The sequence below is a fragment of the Diorhabda sublineata genome, chromosome 8 (assembly GCF_026230105.1).
Source record: "Diorhabda sublineata isolate icDioSubl1.1 chromosome 8, icDioSubl1.1, whole genome shotgun sequence".
Classification (NCBI taxonomy): Eukaryota; Metazoa; Arthropoda; class Insecta; order Coleoptera; family Chrysomelidae; genus Diorhabda; species Diorhabda sublineata.
Genome location: NC_079481.1, coordinates 23,269,193 through 23,293,160, shown reverse-complemented (window position 1 = coordinate 23,293,160; position 23,968 = coordinate 23,269,193). Strand labels below are relative to the sequence as shown.

The following is a 23,968-nucleotide window of genomic DNA, read 5'->3' as shown; positions in this document are numbered from 1 at the left end:
AAAAGTTATCTATGTACGATGTATACTTCCTCTTCTATTAATTGTATAAAAATTGTTAAAATGGAGTTTTTTATAAGTTGAAACTGTCTCAAACTATAAAATAAATATATGAATATGTTTTCAAATACATTGTATTTCAAAATACAAAGAAAGGTAAATGCACCATATAACATTAGCAAAAATAATTTGGCTGCTATGGGGCAACAAATTGGTATGATCCGTTACATCTGTCAATAGAAAATGTAAGAGTCTAAAGTTTGTGTTTGCTCAGTTTTACTATTCTTGACGTCGGGGTAAAGATCAATTTGATCGACTATAAAATTTTTTTAGCCTCCAAATACATAACTCATGTCCTAACCTAATTTCTGTTTTGTTATTCAGAATTTCCTAAGCAATAATACAATGTTGTCAAAGCCTATTTCTGTCACATAAAATATGAAAATATGCAAAATCTCATCATTTTATAGGAATTATTTATGTTACCGCAGATGTAGATAAATCGCAGATTTTAAGGTTAAGATTAACGAATACGCTGGACATTCAGAATTCCGTTTGTCCGAAATGAGTAGCTACGTCTCTCGAAATTCTATAAAGTTTAAAAATAAATTTACAAAATATTTTGCAAGATGTGTCTATTTTACGATGAAACCAAACATAAAAAACAGTTGATTCGATTTATATTTATTTTTATTACTGGGTAATAAAATGTTGGGATGCAATATAGGGAATTTTCATTTGAACTTATGTACATAATAGGTATACTAATAAATAACAAATATTGAGTATTTACAGATAGTAAATATTGGAGATATTGTGATTATCTTATTAAGAAGTTATAAAACGATTAACTGATTACTATCTACTTAATTGATTTCAAGCCAATAGAAAAGAATGGGGGGCGACTCACGTTCCCATATACTTCAGACGACTACATAGTCATGATCAGGCGATATAGGCAATATCTGAACAAACCTACGAAAACCAAGAAACTGTATAGGCGAAAGGACATGTATCGTAAAACGGATTCAGTCGATCTGCACAATCAACCGTACCGTAGGTAGAAATATTGAGTTCAAGAATCCTTTCCGTTTAATGCTCGCTACATGTGAGGCACCTTCTAGACGGGACTCGACACGAGTCTTAGCGAGTGAAGGCTAGCCATACACACTCTCGATTTATACAGTTACTCTCACAAAATGGACGTTAATCAATCAAGTGATTTTCTTCCTCAGATGTCCTCTAAAGGTTGTCAATAACGGATTTTTCCAGATTTTGACTCTTGTATAGCTATAATGTAAAATTATTTACTACACTCCACTAGAAGTAAATGTATCTTTAGATGTATCTTTCTTTTGTGCCCGAAAAACCTACCCGAAAAGAAGCGACAAAGAGGCGAGGCGAAAATATCCAAAATTTCAAGTCAATGAGTTCATTAAAATCTTATCCAATGGTTCTCAAACTTTTTTGTTTCATAGACCACTATCAAACTTTTGCTGGATTCGGTTGATCCCCTGCAGCTACATTACTTTCAATTTCCAAAACTCGAGAAAAATGAAGATTGGTTCTATCTACGGAAACTTGCGTAGATAGAGTTTCAACGACGAATAATTTGCACGTCTGAGCGTTGCGGACCTAACGGCGGCCGACGCAACAACGGCACGTTATGAGCGTTATACTGGATATGGAATATTCAAGTTTTTACAAGTAACAGTCTCTGAGATTCTCAAAATATTATCTGCCTATATTAATAGGAGAAGTCAAGCCAACATTTTAGTTCTTCCCTATCACGCCCAAGATAGAACCCCGTTCGATTATCCCGTGAACTCCTGGTGGTCCACCTGAATTACTTTGGAAATCACATTCTAAACAGAAAAAAAATTAAGAGAATTACGATCACTGCGATTTATACGAAATTTAACTAAACACTATTAGTAAGACGCTTCCAGAACAGTGACATTAATGATCTCGTCAGTCATTTTAATCTTATATTAAGAGTTATTTTTACTTTTCAATTTGATTCACTTTTTTGCAATTGTTTAAATATTCCCATTTTCAGGCACCCAAGGTTTGTTATTTTAACGAAAGAGAATTTCAATGAATGTATATTCCTCTTTGAACTAAACCGTATATTATTTGTCAGTTTATTGTTGTTTATTCCAATTTTTAATTAAAATTGTTGAAATGAGAAACGAATGAAATACGTCTAAACTGAAAACATTGATCTATTCTTAAAATACGAATTTGTGTTTGTTTTTATTGGGTATTATTTCTAGCTGTGACTTCAAAAATGCATAGATAATTTATTATTCATTAACATACAGTTTGTTGGCATATAGACAGTTGACAAATTCGTAATAGGAAATGAGTGATTATTTTCAAACCGGAAGCAGTAAAAAAATTAAATAAAGAACAATGAAAATTACATAATTTTATCGAGGACGAAACTGTTATTCTAATGTACAAAGTGTTAATTTAAAAATGTACCTATAAAAAATTCAAAAAGATTTAAAGTCACATCACTTATTTTCAAGGGAGATCATTATGGAATTACCGATACCTCATTTTAAAACTACCTTTTCAAAAATATCCTATACGCTTTTTTAAGCAGTTCATGAAAAATCTAGTGAATGTTGTGATCAAATGTTGGTATACCAATTACTTTGTGAGAGGGTTGGAATTGAACCCACTTAGAAAAACTTTCATTGAAGGTGATACAAAAATATATGCATGCCACATTTGATAAAATAATATTAACTCCAAATCTGCTAGCTTTAGACTTGAGAAAATCTCATCCACATTTTTTAATAAGCGTATGAACACAAGTTCCTAGGAGGCGCGAGATCGAGAGAAGTTTTTAAAAATTATGTTTAAATAGAAATAAAGAGCTTACGAGTATGTTTGTGATCTTAAAATTTGAAACCACTGCAGCAGCAGCAACAATGGTCTTGCGGTCATGCTTTGTTGCGGGTTGAATAATTTTGTTTCAGTCCTACAAACTTGAGCTATCTATTTAATACATAAAATTTCTAAAAATGTTTTATAATGGCATTTTGCTTAACCCAGAACCAAGTAAATGTCTCAAAAAACTCGCAATTAAAAAATTACATCTTGGAGTGGTGTTCAAGCAATTAACATATAAGCAAAAATTAGCTTTCATAGCCAATCGAATTATCCAATTCCATTCAACTTACTCTAGTAAGTTCTACTCAGTCACAACACTTTAGAATATTCTACAACTGAAATAATCATACAGCTTATTCAACTGTATCGAACCCAGTTACATATTGTTCAACTCTTTCTGTACAAAATATAGAAAAGCTGCAAAATTTCAATCTATACTCATTTATATTAAAGTTTATCTCATAATTTCATAATAATCATACTGCAATATACAATCATTATAGCTGCAAATCACCTGATGCTTGTATAAGAGCAACAGAAATCATGAAGAAAACGTGGATGTTTTGCAGGTTTAATTTATTATATAATTCAGTTAAACTTCAAAGACTGTGAGCACCGTAAAATATGAGTATCAATACTCACAACGGTGGTTTTGATTCAATCCCCTTCCACACTCTCAAAAATTGTTATTCAAAATTTCCCATATTACCATTCACAAATGAATTGAAATACATTCAAAAGTTTCGTAAGAAATTATATTCAGTATGTTGATTTTGGGTCTTGTCGATGTTAACGTTGTACAGAGGTTGGTATGTCATGCAACAAATTTGCATAAAGAGAAAAAAATGCAGCGTCAAAATTAATTAATTGAAAGAAATTACAAAAGGCTTTCGAAATAGGGTTACCGTAAGTAATTGATGCCAATAGTAATCAATGCTTTTACGGCAACGTTTCTCAACGGAGAGACAGGTCAGGTGAAGCATGTCAAGCTGTCCGCGAAGAGTTTCAAATCCATCTTCAATTCCAGTTGGGAGGTTGGGAAGGGTGGGTCTTCATAAACCCAGTCCTTGAGAAGGCTCTACTGGAAAAAATCACAGGGTTTTATGACCGTGCGAGGCACTTAACGAATCCTCGTCTGCTTATCCATTCGCCAAATGAACATAAAGGTACTCTAGCGCACATATCGCGTAGTGCGGCAAAGCTTCATCCTACTCGAGATAACGGATGTTCTCAAGTTTTAGGTTGTTGATCATTCGCCCACGTAAATCTTGGAGCATTTCAGATAACTTTGACCTGTCACGATACCCCCAAAGATGTACGGACCCACGAGACCTCCTGCATCGATTTTCGAGAGCATTACCTGACTTATGCCGACCTCTGTATAGAAATATTCGTCACACTTTTCTTTTCAAATAAAACATTATTCTCAAAATTACAGGAAAACCCATTCAAAACACAAAGAACCTTTGTATAAAAAATTATTATGTATAAAATAACTATGAATCTAAATAATTAAAAAAAGGTTTATTAGAATTTATAACATCTTTCTGTTAATTTTGAGTCTTCTCGACATCTATATGTCACATTTCTTTTTCTTTCAATACTGTCGATTTTTTGTTCCTCTGTTTACTTCATCAAGAAATAATGCGTGAGACTATGCCATTATGGTTTTTTTGAAAATAATCGATGAATACAATTCCATGACTATCTCAAGCAATGATCGTCATCACTTTTCCGGTCAATGAAACTTGTTTTGCCTGTTTCCGAGCAGATTCGTCATCGCAATCCACTATCCACTGTTTTTTTTTATTTCAGCAGTGAAGCGAAGGAACAAATTTCATCTACAGTTATGAATCGATGCTATAAGGCATAGGAAATGTTCATTCGAATGGTTCAAGGTGAGGAAACGTGGTATCTACCGCGCGAATGGCTTACGCATGCATAATTCTAATCTAATTCTAATCGGTGTATAGCATATGCAGTTTTTTGACCTGCTGATAACCTCTTCTAACTATCTAAGCCTAATCTGACGGTTTTCTAGTACTATTTGGTAAAATTTTTGGTAATATCGCGATTGTCGTAGTTTTTAGCCGTGCTGAACTCGTCAGCCCAGCTGAAATGGATATGTTTTGAATCATCTGCTCAATTTACGGTCGTTAATGAAGGTGCAGAGTCTCTGTAAATAGTATCGAACTGCTCTTGCGTGGCCTTTTGAAAACAAAACAAAATTTATATGATTTCCATACTATACGTCCAAAATGGCTGAAAGTTTGGTGAGAATCCCTCAACTTACGCAAATATATTTATCAACCGATATTAATAAGTATTCATGTTGATGTCGGACACTTTTTAGATACCCCTCGTAGTACAATATTCTTGAAAGAGAAAGCAACTCATCTATTTTTGTAAGATCTGTTGATATATTTCATAATATGTGACTATGAATGTATTAAAACTCCCTTAATCTAACATCACTTTATTATTTTTAGAAAATAATGTTATTCTCATTATTGTCAGAGATTCATGGTATTCAAGTATTGAATGATTTTCATTCCAAATGGGTTTATAGATATCCTTGGGTAACAATTCTATCTAAATTGCGTTTCTACCATTCATTAGCAACTGAACTTGAAGATTTAACTAATGCGAAGTGCAGATATAATATTATCTTTTTTTAACACTTCTAATATCCAAAGAAAAAACAAAGAAACATAATATTTAATTATTAAAAAGAACATAACCTAATGTTACCTAACTAGTACATGTTGTAGTCGTTCAGGTTATAACGTAGATAAAAATACCCGTGTGTGTAAGAATTCTTGAGATTCTTGTAAAATATATTTATCATTGACGAAACCATTTCTTGTCGCCAAATTTACTTTTTTTGTGAAATCAGTTTTGTTAGTCAAAGCTTGCGCGTTTATCAGTATTTTCTGAGATAGTATTTATACTTCAACATAATTTTTTATAATATATGGCGGTGAGGGAGTATTCTAAACTATAAGTTAAACATGAAACGGGGGATCCGAACCTAACTTTTTCAAAGTGTTCACATTTTTACGAAATTATAAAGAATTTCGTGAAATGAGTGAATATTTGCACTTCATATTTGATGAACTCGACAATGTTAATGAAGAAAGTATCAATATTGTCGACGTGCCGAGAAAACAAAAAGTAATTCGTCCTAGAGCATATCATTACTGTTGTAAATTTGTTGTATTTTTATTGAAAGCATGACATTGTTAATTCCATTATTAAATTCTCTTGCCAACTCCTCTCAACCTTTAACCGCATCACTTTTTTATTTCCGACTGTTCCTTTGAATTTCTTCAGCGAAAAGCACTACTTCATTTCGAGAGAAATTGCAAGATATTTTTTATTCTTTGTTCTCTTTTCTTGTTTATTCTTGGTTTCAGCCAGAGTTTAAACGTTATTTTAATCTCCAGATTGTAAAATGGGCCCTAAGGAGAGAGCTGCAATTAAATGGGTTAATTGAGAACCAGAAAATATTTACTTTACAACTTGACTTATTTCACTTTGACTGTGACTGTGAAGTGTGCGTACAAAGAGAGAGATCACAATGTATGTATCTAAGAGAGTTGTCTGAAAAGTTTCCTATCTAATAAAGAAATTAGACATTTTTTCCCTCATTAAATCTTATTTTTCAAATCTGCTTTTAGGCCCACGTTTTCAAGTGAAGTTTAAACCTCAAACGTCACTTTAAACCACAGATACTGTTTTTTTCGTCTTTTCTAGATGGCGTTTACAGACAAACTTCGGCTTAGACGTTACCGTCAGTCACCAGGTAGTTTAAACTTCGGTTCAACATGAAAGAGAAGATCCGAACCTAACTTTATCAAATTGCTCACATTTTCACGCTATTATAAAGACATTTGGTAAAATGCTTGACAATTTGCTCTTCTTATTTGATGAACTCGATGATGCTGATGAAAAAAAGTATCAATATTCTCGAGGCGCCAAGTTATTCTTCCTAGAGCAAATCTTTAAATTGTCCAATATATTTTTTAAATTTGTTTTGCTTCTATCTAAAACATTTCTTTGTGTTTCTTCACAAGGTTAACCAAAAGCACTACTTCGTTGTTAAGGAAATTGCAATTTCAAATTGTTCTTGTTCTAAGTTGTAATATTGGTCCTTAAATCTATAGCTATGCTCTAACCTTTTTTAACGTAACTAAATAATAATTGCCATCTTTCTCCTATGATAGTAGGCGTTAAGTTTGCAGTAACGTCGTTGTCTGATGAAACTCTCTGATACAAATAAATCTTTAAGGGTTGGAAACAGGAAAAATCGCTAGGTGATAGATCTAGTGAAATGCAATGCAGAGTGTGCAAAAGGACGTTCTATTGAAGAAAAAGCATTTTGTTTTTCTTCAAATGCGGTCGGTTAATTGTAATTTCTTCCTTTACTGTATAAATCAATGATATCTAATACTCTCCTGTTATAATTTTTCTTTTTTGAATTGAATTACTATACTAAAAAATGCTCGCCACCAGTAGATTTAGCTATTTTAAAACTAAATATAACAGGAATTTCTTCTATTTTAGGAGCAACTAATTTTATTGCCACAGTCATTAATATACGGCCTAAAGGTATGTCATTAGACCGTATACCTTTATTTGTTTGAGCAGTCATAATTACAGCCATTCTTCTATTATTATCCATACCTGTACTTGAAGGGGCTATTACTATATTCATAGTCATTATAAACTGATCGAAATTTAAACACATCTTTTTTGACCCTGCTGTGGGAGGTGACCCAATTCTAAACCAACACTTATTTTGATTCTTTGGACACCCTGAAGTATTTTAATTTTTCACGGATTAGATTAATTAATCATATCGTTAGACAAGAAAGAAGAAAATAGAAGCTTTTGTTACATTAGTCTGAATCGATTAAAATGTCTACCCGATTGCTCATTAAATCACCTTACCAATTTAATGAGACTTTTCCAATTGCCTTAAGACGGCTATAATTGTACCTCTGCATGAATGGGGAGATAAAAATCAAGCAACGAATTAACACCCAATTGCACTACTTCCCAAGTTATCTAAGATCATAGAAAGATTGGTCAAAAAGAGGCTTTTATGATTTCTGTTTAAATATTAAATACTTACTACCCATCAATTTGGGTTTTTAAGTAACAAATGTATAAATGATGATATCTGTACCTTGGAACAAAAAGGGCCAATGTCCAAAATTTCAAAATTTGAGTTAAATGCACAATTGAATTCAGGATGCGACATATAGGACCAAAGTCCTCTTATTATTAGATCATTGAAACTCAAATATTTTGTCACAGCCAAAGTTATTTACTGGAAATGCAAAAATGGCCAATTCCTCAAATTTAAATTGGGTTTCCTGTCATTTGACGAAAATAGACATTGGCCCTTTTTGTTTCAAGGTACAGAATATTCTTCCTCCTAAATAATTTGTACTCTAGCCTAAACAGCCATCACTCAACTGAAACAACTTTTTGTGATTTTTATAACGCTTTTGATTGTTTTATCATAATATTATTATTAACAGGTTTCAGGGAACACCTCTCACATGGTTTAAGTCATAACTTACCAACAGGGATAAAATTGCAGACGACAATTCCTTGAAATGGGAGTTACATATTTTCAAATATATATAGATATATATATATATATATATAAATATATATATATATATATATATATATATATATATTATATATATATATATATATATATATATATATATATATATATATATAATCTACCCCATTGCATATTATTTTATTGAATTTTAATGATTTTAATGAATTAATATTAGTTTGTAACAGTGTGACAGTGAAAATACTAAATTCATTATTATTGGCTAATTATGAGAAGCAACCGTTTCTACAGATTTTAGAAATGTGCCCGACACTGCCACACGATCAGCGGATTCCAAATAGCATTAAACAATATTAACATGGTCAGCGGATTCCAAAACACGCTTCAAATAAATATAGGTTGATTGCATTGAACTGCGAATACATCGCGTTCATTGTTATTTGTTTTGCAAAGTAATTGTTTTGTTTTTATCAATAATTTTTATGAGAATAATCTTTTTGCTCCAGCAGAAATCCAATGAAATTAATTAATTTGAAATCATTTTCATTTGTTTCCACTTCATCATGTTGCCATGGATACTTATTGATCTATTTCGATTTTAACAATTCAAATATTTCATATTTCAATTTATCACGATTTGATTGTAATATTGAAGGGAATATTAATGACATTATAGAATCAAACATAGCAAAAATACAGTTATTGGTAAAAAACTTGTAAGGAAAGCATTTATGGATTTTTGCAACTATAGAAAGTATCAATTACATAGAAATCAGACGGCGGAAAAATTGGCATTGATTTTGAAGGATTGGGCTGTGAACATGAGAGGAAAAGATGGTTCAGAGTTTAAAAACTACGGTCATAACCAGGTACAACCTAATAAGTCAACTATTACAAAAAGAATATTATAAAGAAATAGAAGTTATATTAACCCATTCAAAAGTGTTGTATTTCAACAAGCGCAAGCTGCTTGCGATTCTATACAACGGAAACTGCAGATCCCTGTAACAGGAAACAAAGCTCGACAGCATTGAGTTCCATAGAAATATCGAAAATGATGAATTTATGGAATGAAAATATCCCTGAATGGGAAATTCTATAACATAGCCGCGGTAGAATTAGCTTGGCAAGGTGGGGAAGCTGCTGCTTACTTAACTGACTTTTTTTGTTTCGAATCAAGCAACGACGGTTCTGTAAAAAAATTGATAAATGCTAAAAAAATTCAACAACTTTTTCAAACTTGTTGCTTAAGGCCGCTTGATATGATGCAAGCCAACATGCAAGAAATTGCATACAATTCTAGATCAAAATATTACATAGAGGAATATTGCAAGTCGTTTGACATTATGCAAGTCTCCTACCATTGCATCATGGTTGTCACTAATCAAAATTCCAAAAGTAAACAATTTTCCAAACTCAAACACTGGCAATAATTATATCTGCCTCTGCCTTGCTTTTGGAGTCTGATGGACTGTTTAGCTAGAGAATTAGACGAGAAAATATAAAAAAAATTAGTTGAGAATGGATGAAGAAATATTTAAAAAACTCCAGAGGAAAATAAAACGTGATATGAGCAGTATAGAAACTCATTTCTCTATAAAATTAAAACTTAGACTCAATAAAAATGGCACCTAATCGATAAAATTACGAGTGCGATATCTTTCATGAAAAAATCTGCTGAACTTCATCTGTGCATGCTTTTGATCAAGAAATATTGAGTCCTGCATTGCATTGCACGTTGTTTTGCGGCTTTTATACGCAACAGACCTTCAACAATTACTACTGCAATCTAATTATCGTTATTTTGATTTAACTATTTTTAAAAAAGATGAAAACTTTTTTAATTTCATAGTAGTAGCCGATCAGTTAAAAAGAAAATTTGTTTGCACTTTCAATAATCTGTTATTTTTTAATCTAAAATCAGTCTAGTCTATAGACAGTAATGCCCGATTATTAAGTGTAATCAATTTCAATTTTCAAATCTACTACAATCTACGAATGATGAAAAAAATTCTGTCATAACTAACTGTTTTATTAAAAGGGATTATTTCCATTTTATTATAGTCCAGTACGCCTAAGTACATTTCTATTTTTAGATTCGGTTTCTTGACATCAATTCTCATATTTTAAATGATTGAATGAGAAAGAGATTATAAAACGATATATCAATATGATGCCCATATATCATGGTAAACATATTTTGCGAAATAACACCATGTAGAAGTAGATGAGGCAGCATCTGAATGTTCGTAAATATTCTCGTCAACGATTCGATCAATAGTGTATTCTAAATAAAACTTGAGTTTTAATTATTTTTGTTCACCTCTGTATAGGACAAAAAACGAAATAACTGAGGACGGTATCTGAGTATTTATTCTCTAAGGCAGTGTTTTTCAATCCCCTAGGGGGGTCGCGAAGCCTTAGTCGGGGGGTGGCCAACTGAAAGAAAAAGGCAAGGAACACAATAAGAACACAATTTTAGTGAGAAGAATGGGCTTGTTTATTTTTCAAAAGTTTATCAAATCGTAGTGTTATTTTTGAAACGTTAATAATCAAATCAATTCTAATTACAGTCTATTTATCTTTTTAGTCTTAATGTCTACCATTGCAGAAAACATTAGTTTCACACAGGTATGAAGTGGCTAATGGCACTAATAATTTTAGAGCTTCCCTTGCTAGCTCCGAATATTCGTGTTTTCTATTTATCCAAAACACGTCGACACTTTAGGAATAAAATTCCATTTCAAGCATGTCATAAGCAGCTAAATCTAAAAGAGATTCTTTCATATTTGTGGTAACATCAGCCAGATCTATTGACTTGCCCAAAAAAGGGTTTAAAATCCATCTACGCCCATTGTCAGCTTCAGACTGCAAGTCTGGGAAGTATGTCAAAAGTTTCTCTTGTAAATTATGCAAGCTCTGTATCAGGCAAGGAATGTGAGCCCTAAACTACAAGACTTTGGTTTGATACGTAACCTTCAACAATCTTCTGAACACATGGAAGGCTCAAATATATTGTTTTGCAGAGAGGATAATCACAAACGAAGTTTTGCGTGAAATGCTTTGACTTTATCTTTAGCTGTTAAAATATTTTTTCTCGACCTTGGAGGTGCTTGCTCAAATTATTAAGGTGGCTAAAAAGATCTGCCAAAAATGCTAATTTCAAGAGCCAAATAGGGTCACAAAAACGATTAACATATTCAGATTTTGCATCTTGTAAGAGCATTAACAATTCAGCTCTCAGTTCAAGAACTCTTGTCAATACCTTTCCTTTGGATAACCACCTGGCCTCTGTGTGATAAAGGAGATTTTGATGAAGCGAGTCCATATCTTCACAAACGATTCTAAATAGCCGGGTTTGCAAGCTATAATTCACAATTTTTATTACCTCCTTGAGCACGTCATTTAAATCAGAAGATACTACGTTAGCAGCTAGAGCCTATCGATGAAGAAAAACAGTGAGTCCAGGATATGTTTGGCATTATCGATTTTAATTTCACAACGAGTCCGCTATTTTTGTTAGTCATAGCTTTAGCGCCATCGTTACAAATAGCGATACATTTTTCCAATAAATATTGTAGTCGCAAGTGCTTTCTAAAAACATATCGTACAAACACTGGCCAGAAGTGTTTGCAGGAAATGCTATGCAAAATAAGATTTCTTCCATGATATTCTCGTCTGTTTCTAAGCCCACAAATACTACAAACTGAGCACAATCTGAAACATTTGTAGATTCGTCAAACTGCATAGCAAAATGTTTGCTTTAATTTTTCGATTACTTGTTCTTGAATATCATGCGTGAAATTATATCAGAAAATGGTATGTTTTTCAACTTGTTTGCCTCCTGCTTATTAACCATAATTTCAACCATATCAAGAGCTGCTGGCAAAATAAGTTTTTCGGCAATTTTATGTGGTTTCACTTAATTGAGTGAGAGGAGAGTTGAAACAAAAGAACATTGCGGGCGGCGCGGCGGCAGGTGGTGCGGGCGGCGCGGCTGCAAGCGGTGCGGGCGGCGGCATGGTGGTTATACGCTGTTATTTAGACAGATGTACTTAATTATAGTTCTACTTGGAACTTTGAAAAAAATCATTAATATACCTTGTGAGTTTACTACAACTGTACAATAAATTATAAAACGTAAATAGACGAGTAAAATGTACCTGCCTGTTGGGTAGTTTGGTTTAAACAGGGTACCAGACGTTAATTCAGCCCTTTTTGTACCCGATTTACCTATTAGAACTTCGGTAGTCTTTAATCTAACGCAAATAATCTTGTCGCCATCGAACGATCCTTGACGATTCGGTTATTGCCATCCGTTTATTCAGTTTTTTATGTTTAAAACCACATGCTGATAAAACTTAATGCAATGTTCCTAATATTAGTATTACTTCTAAAATCGCAACCCTGTTCTTCTTATATAAACTATAAATTATCCTACGTATAGAATCATGAGTAGCTTTGTCAACTGATTTCAGTTTTTCTTCACTAGTTTTTCGTTTCTGTGAATTATATTTACTTTAGTTAATTCAGCAATTCTGATTATGGTTGCATTATCAGATTGCTGAATATTTTCCTCGCTGTGTTTGTATATCTAAATCTCTATTATTAAATTCATACCTGCTTTTATTTTCACTACACTGTGCAATTTCTTTGTCTTCATTTGCCCTAAAGAACGCCCATATGTCTATTTATTTAAAGAAATTTATGAATTAAATGAATCTCACCAAACGACGCCACTACTTATCGCTGACTTTCTTCAGGAATATTTCGAAGAAATTGTGTTCATACGGCTTCGGTTAATAAAAATGCATTTATATTTACGTTACGATTCAATGTTTTCATTGGTAAACATTGGAGATGATACGTACACGTGGACTGACGGTTTCTTAGATGTTTACCGAATTTTATATGGGGAGTAAGCAATATTTTCCATTTCTTAATTTGGTATGAGTGCCGTGCATATTTATGAAATATTGATTATTTGTCTCATAACTGTCTTCTGCAATTAATATTGGAAGAACTATTTATGAGGACTTTGGTAATACTTGCAGTATTTTTTGGTAGTACGGTTACTTGTTCGGAATGGCGAATTGACTTCAAGCTTGTTGGAAGAAGATTTCATTGTAATTTTTTAAATATTACATTTTATTCAATCATTCCATTACAGTGAAGAATAAAAAAGTTGATTATAATATTTCAATTTTGATGGCATAGTTAAGTATGCTTTTAGAGGTAGAAAACGTAGCGAAAAGCTAGCTGGTAACTAAAGGTTTTGTTACGAAATTTTTTTAGGTTATGATTTGTTTTGTCACTCCCTTGTCGTAATTTCCTGATTTTGAATAAAAACTCGGTTTTTGTACATTTTTGCTTATTGAAACTTTTAATTTAATTTAATTAGTATTTTGCTTCATTTCATAATTTGTAATTTGATATAACCTAGTCGAATTAAAAATATATAATTAAAAAAATTAATGATACATATAATCATAATTTCCTCACCCCACTAAACTTTTCCTCAAATTTAAATCGTCAAAGCTGATTTATTTTGGGGACTACGATATTATTCACTTCTAGTTAGATAAATAGTACAAATTTCAGATCAAATAAATATTGATTAATTCAAATATTTTTCATTAATTTATTGACAGGTAATTTCGAAAGGTTACAAAAAAATTCAAAAATAATCGTAAAATCATCATTTACTCTTGTAATCCAATATGTTGAAAGAGGGTGGATATAAATTTATTTATTTGGAAACTTACAAATCTATTTGAGTGTCAAACAATTAGCCTGGCATAGATGAAAGCTATTTTTATAGGTCCACGATATGGGTCCAGAATCCGGTCCTATCCAGTTATAATAGAGCTTTAAAATTTGGCAGAAATGGTTTTTCTTTGAAGTTTGTTTATATATATGTTTCTATCATAGGAGACGATTTGTTTACATTGTTTTTTAACTAATTTCTAGAAGGGGCTTTTTATTTATTTGTTTTGTTTGTTCATTTCCTAGAATTTTTGAGAATTTCGTTTTGCGTATATAAACGAGTTTGGTTAGCACAGTTTAGTCAGTTTATAATAAATAGTCATAATGAACAGAACGCAAATTAACCGAATAATTTAAATAAATTCTATAAGTTCGTTCTGTATCAGTGAATAATTAATTATTGTATAAGTTAATTAAATCTAGTCCAATTGTTTAAATAAATTAAATGAGTAAAACATAGTGTTTATAAATTCACCCTACCGATAGTATGAATAAATAATAAAAACATTACAATAAATTTACCCGAGCTGATACAATTTTTTGGTATTTTCTTGGTCTTTCATAATTATAAGCAATAGAGAACTATAGAAAAAGGTTTTTACGGGCCATAAACCCTGTATATTTAAGATTACATAGCTGTATCATAATCTTTTTTCGATAAGTAGGTAGCTATTTGCCAGTAAAGGTTAGAAATTTAATTTTTTAATTCCAAAAGATACCAAGTGTCATCTTATACTCTTCTAATAAGGAACATCTCCCGGACTTTAAAAAAGAATACGAATTAAAACAATTTTGCAAACGAATGCGTCACTATCTCTGGTCTAATAGTGACTTTTGTTAGTAATATGTGTTCATATCATAGTATCAACATGTGTTCGAAACTATGTTTTCGTATTGTAAATTCATGTTAATTATTTTCGTATTCATTCCAAACTATAATATGATTCATCACTTACCTTGCTGTACTGCCCAAGAACGTATTTTAATATTTGTGACGGTGCGCTGTACAACAAAGGTTCCAGAGCGTCGACCAACAAACATTTCTGAAGACACAATTTCAATGTGTTTTTACATTTGTACTTCAAATCATCCGAAGATTTATCACTTTCATGCAGAGCAACAAGTCTCGGAAATATATTTGCTGCCGCAACAGCCTGTGAATGATCCGCACTATGTTTACCAATTTGTCCAATAGTCCACGTGGTAGCGGCCAATAGTGAATCATCGGTGGATGTTTCAAGAATTTCAGCTAATATGACAATAACTTTACAGCCTAATACAGACATTGCCAAATGTTCCGAATGAGCTAAAACAATATTACCGATTCAAAACTTGCAACAACCTCATTTTTGTGGTTTATTAATTATAACTTCTCTATTGCAAATAATCTGATTTATTTCAAACCTGACACTGATATTCTCTTCATTAGTAGTTCTAGCAAGACAGTTTTTATAAAGTTCTTTTCTCGATATAATACTACAGCTGCTACATATCAAGCTTATTTTGGAGATTGAGCCATTCAGCTTCAGCTGCTTCAGTCTCCACAATGAAATTTCCGTAAGCTCCTTTCTTCTTTTGATTTTTATAGTCTTCTCCAAACATGCAGCCCTCTTCGAAATGAATTGTGTATTTGCCGATAGGATATAGTAGGAATGTACACCGAAATATGTTTTTGTTTGAAAGCTCCATCTTGGAAAAAAACTTTTGAAAATAAATAAAACCGGGTAAAAATTGTAACGAATTTGAAAGGGATATTGAGTATTCGAAAAAAGATATACATGTTACACCAAGAATTAGAGATACCTCTCGTTGATTGAACTGAAACGACGAAGCTAATATCCAATGTTAGTAGAGAATAATCTCGATGGAGATGGAATTTGGATACTGAGAATTGATATGCAATAATGGAGATAATCCTTTGAATAATACGGTACAAGAGTTATTTATTGGATATAAGAAAGAAAAGATATAGAAGTGAAATTCTACAGGGTGTTTCTATATCCGACCGAAAATGCTCACCACAGAGAGATCTCAATATATATCTCATATACTGTGAAAATTACGAGGAATACGATCGAAGAACTTGAAGGTATTGGTATTGAACTCCTGTCATATCCATATATCAGATTACATTTTATTCATATCCATGGCAAAATTCTTGCTTGAAACTAAATTTGAAACAGAGAAGATGTTTGCGTCAATTTTTTTCATCTAAGCTCAAAGAATCGTTTTACCAAGAGCTTGTTGACCATTGAAACAAAATCTTAGAATAGGATGGGCTATACTTCGAATATTGAGGCTTTCTTTTTATATGATTAGTTAATAAACAAAGTGAAAATTGAAAAAGTTATTATTTATGAGACACCCTCTATATATGTATACGAGGATATACTGAAAAATTCTAAGCCTACTACAGAACAAAATTTCAATGTCAAAATATTTTAAACCTCAACATGTTCTCCTCTTATTTGGATATATTCCTCCACAGCTCTTATTACTTCCTCGTGGAAGAAAATTTACGACCTTTTAAATTTTTTTTCAGTTAAAGAAAGAGATGATAGTCGGACGGAGCCAAATCTAGTGAATAAGGGGGGTGCTCTAGTAATTCAAACCCTAAATCACGAATTTTTTGCATGGCAATATGAGATGTGCAGGGGCGTTGTCCTGCAAAATCAAAACACCTTTGAATAGCGTCTTTTCTCTTTAATTTTTCACGTAGAGTGTTCAGTAATGTCGAATAGTAATCCCCAGTTATTATCCAAAAAATCACTCATGATTACTCCATGGCAAGCCCAAACAACTGAGGCAAGAAGTTTTCCAGCAGATTTTTGGACACGAACCTTTTTAGGTCTTGGAGAACCAGAGTGTCGCCATTCCATCGATTGTTGCTTTCTTCCGGGATCGTAGAAATGTACATAAGTCTCATCCATAGTAAGAATTCGGTTTAAGAAGTCTACATCGTTTTCAAATCGAGCACAGATCGAACGCGATGCTTCTACCCTTGCACGCTTTTGGTCAACTTTCAAACATTTGGAAATCCATTTTGCAGCAATTTTTCTCATATCCAAATTGATGTGAACTATACCATTAACGCGTTCGTAAGAAATTTTCAGTACTTCAGATATCCGTTTTAGCCCATTTCGACGGTCTGATAAAATCATGTCATGAACTGGATCGATATTTTCGGGGACTGACACAGAAACTGGCCTTCGCGATCGGTCATCATCTTGAATGGAAAATTTACCTTTTTTGAAACTTTCAGTCCAATTTTTCACGGTCGCATACGAAAGACATTGATCACCAAGTATATCTTCGTAAATCTGCTTAACTCTTAACCCTTTTAAATACAGGTACTTGATGACGATGGTTCGATAATCCAATTTTTCGATTTTCACAATTTCGGCGGACATCTTTTTTCTTTTTATTTATTGCGTAACTCTGGTTCACTTTTTTGACGTCAAACTTTACACTTACACTTCTAATAAGTTATTGATCGTTGCTGCGGTAACGCAATAGTTTGTTTATGCACGGAACTGGTCTAGGCTAACTAGATATCAATACATCTTCGTATATCTTGATGACACTCTTGATTTTAGAAATAACGCACCACCATCAAATAGATGACAATGTATTGAAGATTCAAGGGTAAACACGGCTTAATATTTTTCCAAAATTATCAACTTCCAAATATACAGGATAAACTTTCAAGTTTCAGAGATTATTTGTCAGTTACAGGTCGTAAATCAAAACGAAAGTTCACATATAAGTTTGCCAAGTGAACCTTTTTAAAGTTTCAATTGTACCTAGCCAACACAAATATTTATATAATTGTTTTTATCAAGATTATTTACCTGATATAAATCCCAAGGCTACGATGGTCGGCATTTTGGCACCTCCACTATCGTTTTGATACAATACTTCCATTAAAGCACCAATTCCGCCAGTATTAACAACCAATTGAGTTAATTCCAGGGATTGTTTGACGATGTCTCGTACTAAACAAGCAGCATTTCTGCGAACTCCAGGACACGGGTGTGCCAAATGTAACAAGACAGTGGGAAATATTTCCGCTTCGACTACGGCCTCAGCTATATCTAAACTGTGTTTTGCACAGGAACCTGTAATTACAAGCAACAATAATTATATCATTAATTTTCAATGTTGATAGTATCTTAACCTAATAGAAAATAATATCTGAACAGTATGGACATTAATGTTTCCGACCAATTTCACGAAATTGGTCTCTTATTGGAACCTATTTGGATTTTAGTGTGAATGATGTCTTCATTCGATGAATATTATGTTGTGGATGCCATATTTTTGGGGAGAACAAAAAACCAGGAGGCGCATTTGGGTTTATTTGATTTTAAAAAATTTACCAGATAATTTTCTGTATAATAGCATATATGGTCAAATTTCAATACAGTGCAGCGTAGGCGTTTGATGCATAGAGTTGGATAAAATTTAAAACATCCACATTTCGTGGTATATCTAACAAATTTTTCTTCTAATTATGGAAAATGGTGAAGAATCTATATCCTAAACCACGAGATTCGCAAGAAGATGGTTATACTGATCCAGATGACCCTCAAAAACTACCAGAAAGTAACGATCCAGATAAACTAAGAGCAATGAAGCACCAGGTTTTGAGGAGTGTTATAATGTCAATATAAACGATTGGTTAAATTGCGTCGTCAATGATCCTGGATACATATCCTAATTGTTACAATAAAATTTAAAACAATAAAAAAATATAATAGAAAATGAAAAGTTTTTAGAGGATATAGTAGAAGCCTATAATTTAAAAAGTACAAACCTATACATCTTCACAATGAATTTATAATTTAAATTTGATGTGTTTCGAGAATTTTCGTAAATATGTACAGTAACCGATATGATGAATTAATTCCAAATTCCAAAATATACTTTTCTACCGAACCCGCCCTCTCACCTTACTTCATACGTGCAAAACATACATGCGCCCCATAATCGAATATAGAGCAAACGTTTATTGCACTTTACCCGACTATCTCCTTAAAAAACTTTTGACCTGCGAGCAGTCTATTCTCAGATATTGCCAATATTAGTGTAGATTCAGCCCCAGTAATACCGTTTATGTCAATACAAACATTCCAAGCCGTCTAAATGACCTCCAAGCCCGCAATGTGATTCGTACCATCGAATCAAACAACTCCGCTGCCAAAAAAACCTTCTTACTTCCTGGCTCGCCAATATATGGCCTCTCTTCTGATATTTTAAGAGAAAACTCCCCTATCCGCCCCTCCGACTGACAGCAATAGCATACGAACACCTCCCTGAAATCTACCTTAACTTCCTAGACAATTCCCATATCCATCAAATAATAAATCCTTTTACACACACTTCGTCGATATTCGTAGGTTTTCTACGGTTTCTCTGTAACCAGGTGAACAGGTTCACTAGCTAAATGTCCGACGATAGGGAATAATGCGGCCGAATTTTTAGTAAATAAAAAACAATAGAAAAACAAAAAAAATACAAAAACAAAAAAACTATACCCCAAACCCGTTTTTATTTAACTAGAGCTCTTTTTTTTCTTCTTCTGACCAATGGCAGTTCGCTTTTCCTTCTTTTCAGCCAGGACAACACAACCCCAGCCCTACAGAGGAGCAGATCCCATATCAAGGTCAACTCCAACAAACCTTCCTCCTATAAAAAATTTCCCTTATTCCATCCAAAAATTATCGAACGAATCTCTTTCTCCATTATCATATATTTCATAGAATCATTCTTAAAGATCAATTGTATAAAAAAAAATTTCATTATTTTAACATTGTTTCTTCTCTATCCTTCATTGTATATTTGTTTGTAAGTGGGAATGCAATCTGGCGACTATTTTGATGTACTTAATACATCAAACCCCTATCAAACTTGCTCAATTGCTAGCTAAAAATGGATACATTCTTTGGTCCTAAAATTTTATCATTCTCCCTATAGCCATATATCTTTTTTGGTATATCTAATGCATATTTAGAAGCCTTGATACTGAGTCTTTTACATTTGACGCTTGATATATATCATATTTTCAGGATTAATTTCACTTTAAGGCCAATTTAACTTATCTAACTGATGTATTGATAAAAAATTTGTTCAAATTTCCACATGGTGCTATTTAATTGTAATTTGCCGTCATAAATTTTATGTATAAACTTACTTAATGCAGCGAGAATTTGTTTCTTAAGTTTTTCGTCGGTATTACTTAGATTTTTGACGAAATAAGGTATTGCCCCTGCATCTACTACGCTCTGTGCCAATTCTAAACCATGCTTAGCAATATCCGCTAGAGCACTCGTTGTAATCTGCTTCAAGGAAATCTCTGGTTCTTGTAGACATAATAATAATAGAGGTACTGCACCAGATTCAACGCAAGTTTGAGCAAGTGATTTCGAATGTCTGGCGATATAACCAATTCCCCAGGCTGCTGCTTCTTTAACCTGAATATCAAAGAAGTTTAAGGCAATTAATAACAATTGATTTGGAATACAAATGCATAATATTACTGTGTATTTATTCTAAGGCTATATAAATAGAGAAATGTATGATGTACTGAACCTCATCATCCAAGTGCAGAACCTCGCTAAAAAATCTCGAAGACAGAAGCATCATGGCATACCAATCTAAGGAAATGGTCCATGAAGAATAACTTTATAGAGTAAAAGCATGTTTATTATTTCGAGGAAACCTCAATTTTAGTCGTGGTTTGGAGAATTGGGAATAATATTATTCGAATAATATTTCACAATAAAAAATTACTAGAGGCAGTAGCGAAGTAAAAAACGGAATCATTACTAAAAAATATGTACTCATAATTAACACCACGTTTAGTGCCCGCCAATACTCTTCAACAAAACTTTAACATTTCAAAATAATTTCAATGAAGAACGTTATCACAACTGCTGAAATTGTCCGTTGATTTCTTTCAAATGATAATGATGACATGGACAACAATAACGAAAAATGTAATATAAACTATTTTTATTATGTTAATTTGACAAATTTTTCACATCGTTGCCATGTTACAGTTTTTTCCAGTTGTTGACAGAAAATGATATGGTGAGTTGACTACAGCTACTTTTAATTGAATAGATAATATGATATACAGGTGGTTACAAAATGTGATCTCGTCTCTAGGATTGATAGAAAACTGAAATATATATATATATATATATATATATATATATATATATATATATATATATATATATATATATATATATTTGTCTAAGTTCTTATTTCTTTGGGATTTTGACAGAAAGAAAACATCAAAACATAAAACATTTTTCATTACCACATGTACAAAGACTTTCCCAACAATTATCGAATTATTTCAATTAGTATGATATTAGTATAAATCATAAAGGACATAATACATTATCCAAATATTTCACTAAATTAAAATCTAACACACCAAAAAACAAAAGTAATATTATATGTATATCAAGTGCTTTGTACTAATTGTGACGCTGTGTACATAGGGCAGACATCTCAGTATTTAGAAAATAGACTAAGAGGTCATCAATACGATAAAAAAAATAGAACTACATTAACCAACCATAAAATTTTAAAAAAACATAAATTCAATTATAAAGATTCAAAAATTCTTTGAACGGAATTTAATACACGAAAAAGAGAATTTTTAGAAATGGTGCACATCTATAAAAACGAAAAAGCAATAAAAGATAAAAAGACCAAAATAATTCAAATAAAATGTATAGTTCTATTTTGTAAATTCTAATAAAACTACAAGTAATTTAATTGATTAATGGTACATATTTGAGATGAAGGGATTAAGGAAAACTCAATTATTATTATTAGAACAAATTTCTATTCTAATTTTATCCTTATTTTGATATTCAAGATGAAGGTGATCTATAGATCAATATAAATACGCAAATTGTCAGTGTCAATATCATATTTTGATATAGACTGAAAATTAGTCGAAACGTCAATTTTTTATCAATTTTTTGAAAATCATTAAAAAAACTATTTTTAAAACAGAAGAGACCTATAATACACATTTTTTATGATTCTGCCGCAAGTAATGGCGTTGTATTGAAATTTTATTCGAATATGTTTTGGAAGCTGATACATTCAATGAATTTGTTTTTATTTATGCCTTTCATAGAGGGCGCTATTTGCACGGTTCGTACCAAGTAATATTGAACATTACTTTTTCAATATTAGATTTATTAAACAAAATTTCAAGTAAACTTAAAAATCATTTAGTTTTACACCAAAAATGTACTCTTGATAAAACCCGATACTATCTCCCATTTTCGGAATATTTTAATTCAAAAATTATGGAGCAATAACCGTTGCTGATATAAAGTTGTGATAAAGTTATTAATTATTATTATTAATAAGCATTATGTGAATTGAATATTTTTTTCCGAGTAAATGAAACCCTATCGAGAAAACGGATACATTTAAAATAATTGGGACTGACGTCTTTCGTTTCTTATAACGTTTCGCAAAAATCCATCCGTCTAATCAGTATAGGATATTATTTTTCAAAGTAAAATAAGTATGGGCACTGAGCTATTGGAGGCCTTAGTATGAAACAAACAACAATTTGATGATCATGTATTGCGGCTCTGGGCTCAAATTGTTTGTTTCATACTAAGGCCCTCAATAACTGAGTACCCATAATTATTTTGTCATGGAAAACCGTCATTCAGTGATAGTTATGACGGTGAGTCAATAATAATTACATTTCATTTGTTAAATTAGATATTTTCAATCAATGTGTACTCAAATTTTGAATACACTCACATGTTATTAACAGTGTTTAAGAAACTACGTCTGCCAATGTTTAGAACATAAATGTCCCTAATACACCAGTAATGACCTCATTTACAACCTTGGATATTTGAATTTGGTTCAGTTAATGCAATTGTTTATAGGAATATCAAAATTTAAACAGGATATATGTTGATATCAAAATAACTAACAGTTACTCGTATATAACTGGCAATCAAATAGATACTTACACTGCTTTCAAAATCTTCTAAACATCCTATCAAAGCTTGTAAACCACCAGCATTTATAACCTGATACGCACAATTGACGTTGTTTTTACAAATTGATCGAATAACAAATAATCCGGCTTTCTTCTGATATTTCTAAAATAGAGCAATGAATGTTTAGATTTCAAATTATAACTACTTATATTACTAGTAGGGATATGGAGCTAGCCGAAGTTGCTACTGTGCAGATGTAAATGCATGTTAGGAGTGAATGATGTATGTATCGATGTAAAACACTCGATGTATACTTAATCCCTATAAAACGTCAAAAATCTATCGAGACCAGTTTTAAAAACATATACTCTTATTCAAAATCTGGCATGAAATCAAGAAAATTTAACAATTGTTGTTAATATAAATGATTTGTAAAAATTATCAGCCTTTCTCAATAGTCGAAAATGAAGGTTATAGGAAGGAATCTTATAAAAGCAGGTTGCTCCTCAATATAAAATACCAAGCAGAACAAGTCTAAAACGATTGTTGGACAATAAATATATTAGGCTTTTCGGAAACTTTTAAAAAGAAGTGGTGTACGATAGAAGACATAACGTTGACAACAGATATTTGGTCTGATACGTTGAAAATGAAAAGTTTTATACGAGAAACTGTTCATTTTGGCAAAGACTTTGAGCTC

General features: G+C 32.1%; 1 protein-coding gene across 1 annotated transcript in view; it reads right to left on the bottom strand.

Annotated features, from left to right (window-relative positions):
• LOC130447243 (sperm-associated antigen 6-like) overlaps positions 1-23,968 on the bottom strand; it is a 68,798-nt gene that overhangs the window by 42,515 nt on the left and 2,315 nt on the right. The window contains exons 3-6 of the mRNA XM_056783951.1: positions 23,299-23,430; positions 20,463-20,742; positions 18,121-18,387; positions 15,226-15,575 (exon numbers count right to left, since the gene is read on the bottom strand). Coding sequence (XP_056639929.1) covers positions 15,226-15,575; positions 18,121-18,387; positions 20,463-20,742; positions 23,299-23,430 — 1,029 coding nt within the window. The remainder of the gene's footprint in view (positions 1-15,225; positions 15,576-18,120; positions 18,388-20,462; positions 20,743-23,298; positions 23,431-23,968) is intronic.